The sequence below is a fragment of the Cyprinodon tularosa genome, unplaced genomic scaffold, assembly GCF_016077235.1.
Source record: "Cyprinodon tularosa strain WSP-4 unplaced genomic scaffold, ASM1607723v1 ctg557, whole genome shotgun sequence".
Classification (NCBI taxonomy): Eukaryota; Metazoa; Chordata; class Actinopteri; order Cyprinodontiformes; family Cyprinodontidae; genus Cyprinodon; species Cyprinodon tularosa.
This window is the reverse complement of record NW_024039293.1, coordinates 15001-30000: the sequence shown is the minus strand read 5'-3', so window position 1 is coordinate 30000 and position 15000 is coordinate 15001. Positions and strand designations below refer to the sequence as shown.

The following is a 15000-nucleotide window of genomic DNA, read 5'->3' as shown; positions in this document are numbered from 1 at the left end:
ATTGGGGGGGACCAAAAAAGAAACATCGGGGGTTCCACAGAAAGGCCCCTAAAACTTTTCCTCCACCCTTTTACACCAACCCGTCACCCAAATCCTGTCCTCCCCCCCTTTCCTCCATCTTTTCCCCCCACCCCGGGTCCCCCCTTTTCTGTCCCCCCATTATGTCCCTCCATTGCTTTTTTTTTCCATCTTTTTCCTCTACCCTTTTTCCCCCAACCCCTTTTCCCCTAAAATCCAGTCCTCCATCCAGTCCTCCACCCCTTCCTCCATCTTTTCCTCCATCCTGTCCTCCAATATGTCCTCCATTATGTCCTCCATTGCTTCTTCCATCTTGTCCTCTATCCCTTCCTACATCCCTTCCTCCATCCTGTCCTCCATTCTGTCCTCCATCCAGTCCTCCATCCCTTCTTCCATCTTGTCCTCCATCCTCTCCTCCATCCTTTCCTCCATCCAGTCCTCCACCCCTTCCTCCATCTTTTCCTCCATCCTGTCCTCCATTATGTCCTCCATTGCTTTATTTCCATCAATTTTTCCTCCACCCCTTCCCCACCCCTTTTTTCCTCCTTTCCTTTTCCCCCATCCTTTCCCCCCCAAATCCTTTCCCCCATCCCCTTCTTCCATTTGGGCCCCTCCATCCTTTTCCCCCATTCCTTTCCCTTTTAAACCTTTCCCCCCCCCAAATTTTCCTTTCCCCCCCATCCTCTCCCCCCAAATTCCTTCCTCAAATTTCCCTTTCCCCCATCCTTTTTCCCCCTTTTTCTGCCCCTTTCCATCTTTTTTTCCCATCTTTGTCCTCCACCCCTTCCCCCCATCCATTTTTCCTTCCCCCTTTCCTCCATTCTTTTCCTCCCCCCTTTTCCCTCCCATCCCAAACCTCCCCTTGGGTCCCCCAAACCCCTTCCCTTTCCATTTTTTCCCCCCAATTTTTTCCTCCTCCATCCCTTCCTCCATCCTTTCCTCCATCCTTTCCTCCATCCTGTCCTCCATTCTGTCCTCCATCCCTTCCTCCATCCTTTCCTCCATCCTTTCCCCCTTCCTTTTCCTCCATTTCTGCCCTCCATCCTTTTCCCCCCCCATCCTTTCCCCTCCACCCTTTTCCCCCCATCCTGTCCTCCATCTTGTCCTCCATTTTTGCCCCTCCACCCCCGTCCCCATCTTGCCCCTCCATCCTTTTTCCTCCTCCTTTTCCTCCATTCGTCCCCCAAAACCCCTTTCCCCCTCCACCCCTTTCCCTCCATCCCCTTCCCCCATCTTGTCCCCCCCACCCCTTTCCCCCTCCACCCTTTCCTCCACCCTTTTTCCCTCCATCCTTTCCCCCCCAACCTTTTCCCTTTCCACCCCTGTCCCCCCCCCAACCTTTTTCCTTTCCCCCCCCACCCCGTCCCCATCCTGTTCCCCTCCATTTGTCTTCCAATTCCCCTTCCCCCTCCATCTTTTTCCTTTCCCTCCCTTTCCTCCATCCTTTCCCCCCATCCTTTTTTCCCATCCCCTTTCCCTCCACCCCCTTTCCCTTTCCATCCTGTCCTCCATCCCTTCCTCCATCTTTTCCTCCATCCCTTCCTCCATCCTGTCCTCCATCTTGTCCTCCATCCCTTCCTCCATCCTTTCCTCCATTCTGTCCTCCATCCCTTCCTCCATCCCTTCCTCCATCTTTTCCTCCATCCCTTCCTCCATCTTTTCCTCCATCCCTTCCTCCATCCTTTCCTCCATCCTGTCCTCCATCCTGTCCTCCATCCTGTCCTCCATCCTGTCCTCCATCCTGTCCTCCATCTTTTTTCCCCCAAAATTTCCAGTCCTCCACCCCCCTTCTTTCCTTTCTTGTCCTCCACCCTTCCTCCTCCATCCTTTCCCCATCCTTTCCCCCCATCCTCTTCCCCCTTCCCTTTTCCCTTTTTCCTTTTCCTCCACCCCTTTTCCCCCCTTTTCTTGTTTTCCCATCCCTTTTCCTCCTTTTTTTCCCTCCCCCCCTTTTCCCCCAAACCCCCTTCCTCCACCCTTTTCCCTCCATTCCTTTCCTCCATCCTGTCCTCCATTCTGCCCCTCCACCCCCCTTCCCCCACCCTTTTCCTCCATCCTTTTCCCTCCATTCTTTTCCTCCTTTTAATTTTCCCCCATTGCTTCTTCCCATCTTGTCCCTATCCCTTCCTCCACCCTTTTCCAAAAACCCAAAGTCCCCCCATCCAGTCCTCCCCCCCTTTCCTCCATTTTTTTTTCCTTTAAACCTGTCCCCCCAATAGTCCTCCATTATGTCCCCAATTGCTTCTTCCATTTTGGGGCCTTTCCTACCCCTTCCTAAACCCCTTCCCCCCCCCCATCCTGTCCTCCATTCGGGCCCCTCCATCCAGTCCCCCACCCCCTTTTTTTCCATCTTGTCCCCCCTCCTTTTCCCCCCATTTTTTTTCCCCCCCAAACCCTGTCCCTCCATTATGTCCTCCATCCCTTCCTCCATTCCTTCCTCTATCCTTTCCTCCATCCTTTCCTCCATTATGTCCTCCATCCCTTCCTCCATTCCTTCCTCTTTTCCCTTTCCCTCCACCCTGTCCTAAACCCCCTTGCCCCTCCACCCTTCCCCCCCTTTCCCTTTCCCTTTTCCTTTCCTCCACCCTTTTCCCCTCGTTTCCCTTCCCCCCATTTTTTTTCCCCCAACCCCTTTTCCCCCAACCCCCTTTCCTCCATCCCTTCCCCCCCTTTCCCTTTTTTCCCCTCCATCCTTTCCTCCTTCCCCCCCCCTCCATCCCTTTTCCCCCCATCCCTTTCCTCCACCCTCTCCTCCACCCCTTCCCCTCCACCCCTTTTTTCCCCCACCCCCCTTTCCTCCCACCCTTTTCCCTTTCCAATCCTTTCCTCCATCCTTTCCCCCCACCCTTTTCCTTTCCATCCCTTTCCTCCATCCCTTCCCCCTTTTCCTTTCCCTCTTTTCCCTTTCCCCCCCACCCTTTTCCCCTCCATCCTCCCCTTTTTTCCCCTTCCCCCTACCCTTTTTCCTCCATCCTTTCCTCCATTCTGTCCTCCATCGTTCTTCCATCATGTCCTCCACCCCTTCCTCCATCCATTTCTCCATCCTGTCCTCCATTCTGTCCTCCACCTTTCCTCCATCCCTACCTCCATCTTGTCCTCCATCCCTTCCTCCATCTTTTCCTCCATCTTTTCCTCTATCCCTTCCTCCATCCTTTCCTCCATCCTTTCCCCCCAATTTTTTTTTCTCCAACCTGTCCCTCCTTTTTCTGTCCCCCAAACCCTTCCTCCATTTTTTCCTCCTCTTTTCCCCCCACCCCTTTTTCCCCCCCATTCTGTCCCCTCCTTTCCTTTCCCCCATCCTTTCCCCTTTCCTTTCCTCCTCCTGTCCTCCTTTCTTTTTCCTCCTTCTTTCCCCCCTTTCCCGTCCCCCCCAATCTTTGCCCCTCCTTTCCCTTTTCCCCCCCACCCTTTTCCCTCCATTTGCCTCCACCCCTTTTCCTCCATCCCCCTTCCCTCCATCTTGCCCCTCCATCCTTCCTCCATCCCTTTCCCTCCACCCTTTCCCCCAAATTCCTGTCCTCCATTTGTCCCCCTTTCCCCGCCCTTTCCCATCCTGCCCCTCCATCTTGCCCTTTCCCCACCCTTTTTCCTCCATTTTTTCCCCCTCCCATCCCTTCCTCCATCCTTTCCCCCCCATCCCTTTCCTCCACCCCCTTTCCCCCCACCTGTCCTCCACCCCCCTTCCCTCCTTTCTTTTCCTCCACCCCCCCTTCCCCCACCCTGTCCTCCACCCTTGGCCCTCCTTTCCCTTCCTAAAATCCTTTCCCCCCTTTCCCCGGGTCCTCCTTTCCCCTTCCCCCCATCCTTTCCCCCTTCCCCCTTTTCCCCCCATCCTGTCCTCCATCTTGTTTTTAAATCCCTTCCCCATCTTTTCCTCCACCCCTTCCCTCCCTTTTTCCCTTTCCTTTCCCTTCCTCCATCCTTTCCTCCATCCTGTCTTCCTTCCTGTCCTCTATCCTGTCCTCCATCCGGGTTCCCCCCTTTCCCTTCCCTTTCCATTTTTCCCCCTCCATCCAGTCCCCCATCCCTTTTTCCCATTTTTGTCCTCCATCCTCTCCCCCACCCTTTTCCCCTCCATCCTTTCCTCCACCCTCTCCCCCCTTCCCTTTTTCCTTTTTACCCTGCCCCCTCCATCCTGTCCCCCAAATTTTTGTTTTTCCAAACCCCTTCCTCCAATTTTTTTTCCTCCATCCCTTCCCCCATCCTTTCCCCCCCCACCCTTTCCCCCTCCATCCTTTCCCCCTCCATCCAGTCCCCCCATTTTCCCCCAACCCTTCCCTCCCCCTTTTCCCTTCCCCTTTCCTTTTCCCCCCCGCCCACCCTGCCCCTCCTTTTTCTGTCCTCCATTAGTCCTCCACCCTTTTTCCTCCATTTTTTCCCTCCACCCTGTCCTCCATTCTTTTCCCCTCCATTATTTCCTCCTTTGCTTTTTCCCCCATCTTGTCCTCTATCCCCTTCCCTCCACCTTTCCCCCAAATCCGCCCCTTTCCTTTCCAGTCCTCCACCCCTTCCTCCATCTTTTCCTCCATCCTGTCCTCCAATATGTCCTCCATTATGTCCTCCATTGCTTCTTCCATCTTGTCCTCTATCCCCTTTCCTCCCATCCCCTTTCCCTTTCCACCTGCCCTCCTTTCTTTTCCTCCACCCCAGTCCCCCAAAACCCCTTTTCTTCCTTTCTTGCCCTCCACCCTCTCCCCCCAAATTTTTTCCCCTCCACCCCTGTCCCCCAAATTTATGTCCCCCACCCCTTTCCCCCCCCTTTTCCTTTTCCCCTCTATCCTTTTTTCCTCCACCCTTTTCCCCCATTTTTGCCCCTCCACCCCCCTTCCTCCTTTCCCTTTTCCCTCTACCCCTTTCCTCCTTTCCCCTGTCCTCCATTTTTGTCCTCCTTTCCCCTTCCCCCATTCCTTCCTCTACCCTTTTTTTCCCTCCACCCTTTTCCCCTGGGATCCCTTCCTCCATCTTGTCCTCCATCCCTTCCTCCATTCCCTTTCCTCCCATCCTTCCCCCCATTCTGTCCCCAACCCCTTTCCCTTCCCCTTTTCCTCCATCCTTCCTTCTTTCCTGTCCTCCATTCTGCCCTCCACCCCTTTCCTCCCCCCTTTTCCCTCCATCCTGCCCTCCATTCTGTCCCCCAATCCCTTTCCCCCCCATTTTTTTCCCCCCCCCCTTTTTCCCCATCCCTTTCCCCCATCTTTTCCCCCTCCACCCCCTTCCTCCATTTTTTTTTCCCTCCATTTTTTTTCCCCTCTTTTCCCTTCCTCCACCCCTTTCCTTCCACCCGGGTCCTCCATTTTTTTGCCCCCTCCATCCCCTTCCTCCATCCTTTCCCCCCAAACCTTTTCCCTTTTCCTCCTGCCCCTCCATTCTGTCCTTTCCAATCCCTTCCCCCATCCTTTTTTCCTCCATCCTGCCCCTCCATTCGGGTCCTCCCACCCCTTCCCCTCCTTTCCCTTTTTCCTCCACCCCTTTCCTTCATCCTGCCCCCCCCCATTCTTCCTCAACCCCCTTTCCCCTCCTTTCCTTTTCCTCCACCCCGGTCCTCCTTTTCTGTCCTCCACCCTTTTTCCTTTCCCACCCTTTTTCCTCCCCCCCTTTTCCTCCATCTTGTCCCCCACCCCCTTCCCCCATCTTTTCCCCCTTTTTTTTTCCCCTCTATCCCCCTTCCTCCATCCTTTCCCCACCCTTTCCCTCCATCCGGTCCTCCATTTGCCCTTTCCCCCCCTTTCCTCCATTCCTTTCCCCCCCAAATCCTTTTCTCCATCCTATCCTCCATTCTGTCCCCCCCACCTTTTTCCCCCCTTTCCCTTTTCCCCATCTTGTCCTCCCCCCTTTCCCTTCCATCCTTTCCCCCCCATCCTGTCCTCCCTTTCTGCCCTCTACCCCTTTTCCCTCCATCCTTTTTCCTCCATCCTTTCCTCCTCCCCTTTTCCTTCTTTCCTGTCCCCTTTTTCGGGTCCTCCACCCCCTTCCTCCTTTCCCTTTCCCTCAAACCTTTCCCCCATCCTGCCTCCTTTATGCCCCCCACCCCTTCCTCCTTTTCCTTTTTCCCTCTACCCTTTTTTCCCCTCCACCCCTTTCCATTTTGGGTCCTCCCCCCCTTCCTCCTTCCTTTCCCTCCCACCCTTTTTCCCTCCATCCTTTCCTCCATCCTTCCTCCATTCGCCCTCCATCCCCTTTCCTCCACCTTTTTCCCCCACCCTTTTCCCCTTCTTTTCCTGTCCCCCCATTCTGTCCCCCCAAACCCCCTTCCTCCACCCTTTTTCCCCCCCATCCTTTCCCCCTTTCTGCCCCTCCATCCTTTCTCCTTTTCCTTTCCCCCAAACCTTTTCCCCCTCCATCCATTCCTCCATCTTTTTCCCCCCATCCCCCCTTTCCATTTTTTCCCCCAAACTTTTTCCTCTATCCCCTTTCCTCTATCCCTTCCTCCACCCCTTTTCCCCCCCATCCTTTCCCCCCATCCTTTCCCCCTTTCCGGGTCCTCCATTCTGTCCTCCATCCCTTCCTCCATCCTTTCCTCCATCCCTTTTCCTTCATCCTTTTCCCTCCTTTCGTCCCCCCCCCCTTCCCCTCCACCCTTTTCTCCATCCTTTTCCTCCATTCTGTCCCCCCAACCCCTTTCCCCCCTTTCCCTTCCTCCACTTTCCCCCCACCCCCTTTCCACCCTTTTTCCTCCATCCGGGGCCCCTCCTTCTGTCATCTATCCCTTTTCCTCCAACCTTTTCCCTCCATCCTTTCCCCCATTTTTTCCCTTTTCCACCCTTTTTCCTTCATTTTGTCCTCCATTCTGCCCTTTCCTCCCTTCCTCCATCTTTTCCTCCTTTCCTGCCCCAAATCTTGTCCCTCCATCCTGTCCCCCTTTTTTCTGCCCCTCCCACCCCCTTCCCCCAAATTCCTTTCCTCCATCCTTTTCCCCCATCCATTGCCCTTTCCCCATCTTGCCCTTTCCCCCCCTTTCCTCCCATCCTGCCCTCCATTTGCCCTTCCTTTCCCTTCCTCCTCTTTTCCCCCCCACCCCTTTTCCCCCCCCCTCCTTTTCCTCCATCTTTTCCTCCACCCCTTCCTCCATCCTGTCCTCCAAACCCTTTCCCCTTCCCATTTTTTTCCTCCATCCTTTCCCTAAAAAATCCTGCCCTTTCCATTTTTGGCCCCCTCCACCCCTTTTCCTCCCTTTCCCTTTCCCCCCAATTCTTTTCCCCCCCCCCTTTCCCCTCCCCCTTTCCTCCACCCTTTCCCCATACTGCCCTCCATTTTTGCCCCTCCCCCCCTTTTCCTCCATCCTGTCCTCCATCTTGTTTTCCACCCCCTTTCCTTTTTTTCCCCTCCATCCCTTCCTCCACCCTTTTTCCTCCACCCTTTTTTCCTCCATCCCCTTCCTCCCCCCCTGCCCCTCCACCCCCTTCCCCCACCCCTTTTTCCCCCAAACCCCTTCCCCTACACCCTGTCCTCCATTTTGTTACCCCCCTTTCCCCTTCCTCCCACCCTTTCCTCCATTCGGGGCCCCCACCCCTTTCCTCCACCCTTTTCCCTCCACCCTTTTCCTCCATCCTGTCCTCCATCTTGTCCTCCACCCCCCCCTTCCCCTCCATCCTGTCCCCCCCATTTTGGGTTTTTCCACCCCTTTTCCTCCTTTCCTTTTCCCCCCACCCCTGTCCTCCACCCTTTTCCCTCCAATTTTTCCCCCATCCCTTTCCCTTTCCATTTTTTTTCCCTCCCCCCTTTCCCTCCTTTCCTTTCCCCCATCCCTTCCCCTTTCCTTTTTCCTCCACCCCCCATCCTCCACCCTTTTTCCCCCATCCTGTCTTCCACCCTTTTCCCCCATTTTGTCCTCCATCCTTCCTCCTTTCCTTTCCCCCCAAACCCCTTTTCCTCCCCCCCTGTCCTCCCTTCCTGTCCCCCAAATCTTTTCCCCAATCCAGCCCTTCCATCCCTTTTTTTTCCCACCCCTTGCCCCCTCCCAGCTCTCCCCCCATCCTCTCCTCCTTTCCTTTTGTTTTCCACCCCCTTTTCCCTTTTCCCTTTCCTCAAAGGGATTCTCTCTAACTTTTTTTCAAAAACTGTTGATAAATGATTGAATTTAAAGGGAGGAACAAAAAGTAAAATTCCTTTTTCCCTGCAAAAACCCCTTTAAAAAATCGAATTTTTTGTTCTTTTTTTTATTTTGATTTTTGGGACGTGCGGGAAAACCAAATGATTTCTGGACAGTTTTTTTGGGGAGGGTTCCCCCCCCTCCCCTGCTGTTAAAAACCCTTGGGTCCCCTGAGGACAGCAGAAGGGGAGCTGGTTCATATCCCCCCAGGTGGCCCGGAGAACATAAACCAGGAACAAAAAAGGCCGCAAAAAGCTGAAAAACCCTTCCCGGGGGCCCCTGGGTCTGGATGGAAGTAAAACCACGGGTGATGGATCCCAGTTTTCCCTCTTTTTTTTTTTATTCCAAAATTTCCATTAGGTTCAGATTTGGGAGCAGGGGGTTTGAATCTTTTCGCCCGATTTGCAAAATTTCATTCTTTTTAACACAGAAAAAAGAAGTCGCAGCAGCTCAGAGATCACAAAAGGGTTTTTTTGGAAAGGGTTCCCTTTTTTGGGAAAGGTTTTGATTTTCCTTCCTGTTCAGACCTCCTCAGCCGTGCCAAAAGCAAAAACAATGATTTTCTGATTGCCCTTTTGGGAAAAGCGAAAAAAATTTTCACAAATTTAAAGGGAAAGGTTTTTTTAAAACCCTTTTTTGATTCTTTTTTGGTTTCACATTTTGGAACGCCCCTCTTTTTTGAAAGAGCTTCATTTTTGGGGGCGAAATTCCGGCTGGAGGGTTTTCCCCTGACAGCATCCCCCCACCTGGCCCGGCCTCCGCCTTGTAATGCCCCAAGGCCCGGGGGGTTTTCTGGGAGTCACAGAGAAACCAGCAGAGGTATGCTGTAAATCCCAGTACAGGTGGATAATCCAGGTCCAGAAGGTAAAATGCCTGTACAGAGATCCGTTCCAACCATCTGCATCTCTGGCTCCACATTGCAGATTAATCAGTTGGTTAAATGAACAGGATGAAGGAAAACAAGGCCGGCTTTTTATCTGGACCTGGAGGATCCAGATCAACATTGAAAGGCTGCATTTGATAAGTCCTCCATCTTCAGAACCCGCTTTCTGCTCCTCTGATCTTCTCTGGTCTCCCTGCAGCTCACAGTGTTTCAGGACTTCTTCCTGTCCCTCAACCTTCCTGCCTGCGTTACCCGGGGAGAGGAGCTGGTGCTGGAGGTGGTTCTGTTCAACTACCTCCAAGAGGACCTGGAGGTCAGTCTTCTTCCTTCACAGCAGAACTTCTGGGAGATCTAGACAAAAAGAAAGATCCTTCATAGAATCCAGACTGGAGGGAGACTCCACATCTGCAGACATCATCAGCATCATCATCCACTCAGTTAATGGCCCTTTGGCCTCCAGTTTGGGGCCAAATGTAAATATTTACCAAAAAATTTCACTCTTACATTTTACACTTCTACCACATTTGGAGTTTTTTTTTTTTTTTTATCTAGCATTTAGGTGCAAAACACAAATATATAAATGTTGAAAAAAAGACACCCAACTTTATATGCTACATCTGTTTATACATCCTGTTTCTATATATAAAATTGGTATATAAATCTAAAATCCAAAAGTTAAATATTGAATATCTGAATATACATCTTATAACTCTAAATATATATTTCTGGGCGAAATCTTAAATGTAAAACCAAATCTAAATTTAGGGATGCACGATATAATCGGCCCCCTATTGGTATCGGCCTTAAAACTGAATATTGGACATCGGCCCCCCCACCGATATTTAACCCGATATTTGATCAGCTTCTGAGTTTCTAAAGTCTAAAAAAAATAAAATACTACTTCTTCCTCTTCCTCAAAAACTTCTTTTTTACAGACTTAAAAACTTCTAAATACGAGGGAAAAAATATTGATCCATTAAAATATCCCAATATCTTCATATGCTGATATATTGCCATTTAAAAACACCATATCAATCTCTTTTACTAATGAAATATTGCTATATGTCATCGTTATGCTACGAAATCCCCCGAAAATTCACCAAATGTTGCCATATTTTTATATGTTGATATATTGACGCGGTATCGATCTATTTTACTAACAAAATCTCACAAGAATTTGCAAAATATCACGAGAGTTTGTAACAGAACGATGAAATTTCACGAGATTTTGAAAGTAAAATAGATCGATACTGCGTTTTAAAAAATCTATTTGATATCAGCATATGGAAATATATTTGAGTATATTATTTTTCAAAGTGTCAGAAATGGATAACAAAACTGCTATTTTCAATGACTACTTATTTTTGTCCAGCTTTAACATCGGTATCGATATCGGTTATCGGCTACATGAGTTTTAAAATATCGGCATATCGGATATCGGCCGATATCCCAATATCGTGCATCCTTAATCTTAATGTATATGTTTATTCCAAGCGTCAAATCTAATTTAAAATATATATGAGGGGCGTTCAATAAGTAATGCTCCTGACACACTTCCAGTTGTTTGATCCAGCTGAAATTTTGCATGAGCAATTATTTGTATCTCTTTATATTAAGTAGCAGATTAAAGCTCTGAACTGATTGCGGTTTCTGATTTACAGGTGTTTTACCTGAGTCAATCTGAAACGGAGCCTGATAAGTGTCGAGCAGTGATCCGGTTTTTATACGGCCTTATAAGGTCACCTTAAGTTACTTTCAGTTCATAGAAACTCTGCTGTGGTGTGAGGATCACTGATCACTCATCAGGCTCCATTTCAGATGGGAAAGGTGTTTTCTTCTTCCACTGTATTGTGTTTCAGCGTCTCATCAGGAAGCCTGATGGTGGTGATTTTAGCTCTGAATGAGCTTCCCACAAAGCTCCCTGTGGTCGTAGCTTCCTGTTCTCTTTTGGAACGTCCTGCTGACCCAGAAACCCGTCTCCTCCATCACCCCACCCTTCAGCTTTGTCTAGCTGAACCTAATCCGGGCGTGTCTCCTTCTTCAGGTCGCTGTGATCGTGGCAGAGAGCGACAGCTTTGAATTCGTCTTCCCGGACAACGAGGCCGTCTCCATGGCCAGCGTCCGTCACGTCTACGTGGAGAGGGAGGGCGGGGCCACCGTTCTGATCCCCATCAGGCCTCAGGTCCTCGGGAACATCCCCATCTCTGTGAAGGCCATGTCCTCTGCGGCGTCTGACCACATCCACACCACCGTCCTGGTTAAGGTGGGGAGGTTTTTACCTGGAGAAAAACATGTTTAATGAAGCTCAAAGTAAAAGAGCCCTGGTAGGAAGTTAGGAAGATTCCCTTGACTGACGAGGCTCCAATAGAAGAAGAAAATATATCTCCAACGAGATATTTTAAACATAAAAAGAAAATCCTGCAGTAAAAAAACAAGATCTTTGTGTTTTCCCTGATCTTTCAGGATCAAGCAGCGAAACAAAGCATAAATATATTGACCATTATTATCATTACATGTAAACATGAATAAAAAATAAATTCTCAGCTCTCACATAAAAATAATCTGTCCTTTGTTTAAATTTATAGTGAAACAAAATAGGAATATATTTTCAAAATCCAAAAGCTATTTTTTTCACACGCATACATAGATAAATCTATTTTTTTGTTCTAATTAAACTGTTATTAATTTGGGAAGATGATTTTTAATGAAAACTTAATTTATATTAAACTTTTTCATGTGAGGATATTTGTAATTTGTTGAAATTGCAAAGTAAAAATTACATTGAGAATGTAAATGATGCTCTTCGGTCCCTCCAACAGTTTTAAAGTTTGCATTTTTTATTTTTTTTTTGCTGGGGTGGGGTGGGGGGGGTCTCAGAATCAGAATCAGAAATACTTTATATATATATATATATATATATATATATATATATATATATATATATATATAAAGTATTTCTGATTCTGATTCTCCTCTCTCTCCTTCTCTCCTCACACGATGTTCCCTGATGGTAAAATGATGGAACTGCAGCTGATCCGTTCCCATTCATGATTCTGCTCCTGGAATAAACCTTTGAATTCTGAAGGGGAGCTTTTTATATCAGCAGCCTGTTTTGTGTGTTTCCTCTCAGGCTGAAGGAGTCCCGCAGACCTTCTCCTCCTCGATGCTCTTCCATCTTTCTGCAGACCAGACCAGCCTCTCCAGGGATGTCCGCTTCTCCTTCCCACCAGGTGTGGTGGAGGGCAGCGAGCGCGTCTCGTTGACGGCCATCGGTACGTCATCATCCCGTCACGTTTGGGTCGAATTCTTTTATCGATTTTTGAAAACCCATTGGTTCCATTTCTAGTCTCCAATGGTTTGTTTTCAATTTGTAAATAAAAAGAGATAATATGTTTGTTCAATACCAGGAATAAATTCAGAACTTTAAACTGGAGGCAATGGAAAGCTACAACCATGAGGGGGCCCTGAATAGAAACCATGAGGGGGCTCTGGATAGAAACCCTGAGGGGGCCCTGAATAGAAACCATGAGGGGGCCCTGAATAGAAACCATGAGGGGGCTCTGGATAGAAACCATGAGGGGGCTCTGGATAGAAACCATGAGGGGGCTCTGGATAGAAACCCTGAGGGGGCTCTGGATAGAAACCCTGAGGGGGCCCTGGATACAAACCATGAGGGGGCTCTGGATAGAAACCCTGAGGGGGCCCTGAATAGAAACCATGAGGGGGCCCTGAATAGAAACCATGAGGGGGCTCTGGATAGAAACCATAAAGGGGGCCAAATTGGAAACCTTGTTGGGGCCCCAGAATAAAAACCATTAGGGCCCCCCGAATAGAAACTGTGAGGGGGCCCAATTAGAAACCATTAGGGGCCCCAGAAAATAAACTATGAGGGGCTCCAATTTCAAACTTTTTTAGGGCCCCAGAATATAAACACGAGGGACTCCTGAATAGAAACCTTGAGGGGGGCCCAATTAGAAACCATGAGGGGCCCCAGAATAGAAACCACGAGGAGGGACCAATTTTAAACTATTATGGGGCCCCAGAATAGAAACCATGAGTTGGCCCTCAATGCGCTCATTGAATGGGGTTAGGATTAGAGCCATAAGGGGGCCCTGGATGAGAACTATGAAGATTCCTATGATTATAACAATGATGGGGCCCCAAATACAAACCATGAGGGAGCCTGGAATAGAAACCATTAGGGGCCCCAGAATAGAAACCACGAGGGGGCTCCAATTTTAAACTATTGTGGGGCCCCAGAATAGAAACCATTAGGGGCCCCGATATGAAACCTTGAGGGGGGCACAATTAGAAACCATTAAGGGCCCCCGAATAGAAACCATGAGAAGGCCCCAAATGGAAACCATGAGGGGGCTCCAATTTCAAACTATTTTAGGGCCCCAGAATCTAAACACGAGGGACCCCTGAATAGAAATCTTGAGGGTAGCCCAATTATAAACCATTAGGGGCCCCAGAATAGAAACCACGAGGGGGCTCTAATTTTAAACTATTGTGGGGCCCCAGAATAGAAACCATGAGGAGGCCCCACATAGAAACCATGAGTTGGCCCTACATAGGAACCATGAGGAGGCCCCACATAGAAACCATGAGTTGGCCCTCAATGCGCTCATTGAATGGGGTTAGGATTAGAGCCATCAGGGGGCCCTGGATGAGAACTATGAAGATTCCTATGATTATAACAATGATGGGGCCCCAAATACAAACCATGAGGGAGTCTGGAATAGAAACCATTAGGGGCCCCAGAATAAAAACCACGAGGGGGCTCCAATTTTAAACTATTGTGGGGCCCCAGAATAGAAACCATTAGGGGCCCCCGAAATGAAACCTTGAGGGGGGCACAATTAGAAACCATAAAGGGCCCCCGAATAGAAACCATGAGAAGGCCCCAAATGGAAACCATGAGGGGGTTCCAATTTCAAACTATTTTAGGGCCCCAGAATCTAAACACGAGGGACCCCCGAATAGAAATCTTGAGAGTAGCCCAATTAGAAACCATTAGGGGCCCCAGAATAGAAACCACGAGGGGGCTCCAATTTTAAACTATTATGGGGCCCCGGAATAGGAACCATGAGGAGGCCCCACATAGAAACCATGAGGTGGCCCCACATAGGAACCATGAGTTGGCCTCACATAGGAACCATGAGGTGGCCCCACATAGGAACCATGAGGTGGCCCCACATAGGAACCATGAGGTGGCCCCACATAGGAACCATGAGTTGGCCCCACATAGGAACCATGAGGTGGACCCACATAGGAACCATGAGGTGGCCCCACATAGGAACCATGAGGTGGCCCCACATAGGAACCATGAGTTGGCCTCACATAGGAACCATGAGGTGGCCCCACATAGGAACCATGAGTTGGCCCCACATAGGAACCATGAGTTGGCCCCACATAGGAACCATGAGTTGGCCCCACATAGGAACCATGAGGTGGCCCCACATAGGAACCATGAGGTGGCCCCACATAGGAACCATGAGGTGGCCCCACATAGGAACCATGAGGTGGCCCCACATAGGAACCATGAGGTGGCCCACAAGGCGCTCATTGAATGGGGTTAGGATTAGAGCCATAAGGGGGCCCTGGATGAGAACTATGAAGAGTCCTAAGATTATAACAATGATGGGGCCCCGGATGGGAGCCATGATGGAACGCAGGCTGGAATCCAGCTGGTTCCTCCTGAGGACTTTGTCTTTTACAGTTTATCTGTTTATTAGGATCAGAAGCAGCAGCTCTGAGATGATGTTCATGTAACGTTGGATGGTTCTCAGTTCTTTAAAACCAGAAACATTTTGGACGCAGACTGAACCATTCAGGTGATTTCTGCTTCCTGTTGCGACGTAGGTGACATCCTGGGGCCCTCCATCAGTGGTCTGGACTCGTTGATCCAGATGCCGTATGGCTGTGGGGAGCAGAACATGATCCACTTCGCTCCAAACATCTACGTCCTGCAGTACCTGATCGCCACGGGCCAGGTGGACCCAGACCT

The 15000-nt window shown here is 49.8% G+C and overlaps 1 protein-coding gene across 1 annotated transcript in view; it reads left to right on the top strand.

Moving 5' to 3' along the window:
* Positions 1 to 15000, top strand: part of cd109 (CD109 molecule) — a 46844-nt gene that overhangs the window by 16984 nt on the left and 14860 nt on the right. Inside the window, exons 16-20 of the mRNA XM_038305367.1 lie at positions 8843 to 8926; positions 9190 to 9303; positions 11035 to 11253; positions 12121 to 12262; positions 14856 to 15000. The exon at positions 14856 to 15000 is cut by the window's right edge and continues 32 nt beyond it. Of these exons, the coding sequence (XP_038161295.1) occupies positions 8843 to 8926; positions 9190 to 9303; positions 11035 to 11253; positions 12121 to 12262; positions 14856 to 15000 (704 nt within the window). The remainder of the gene's footprint in view (positions 1 to 8842; positions 8927 to 9189; positions 9304 to 11034; positions 11254 to 12120; positions 12263 to 14855) is intronic.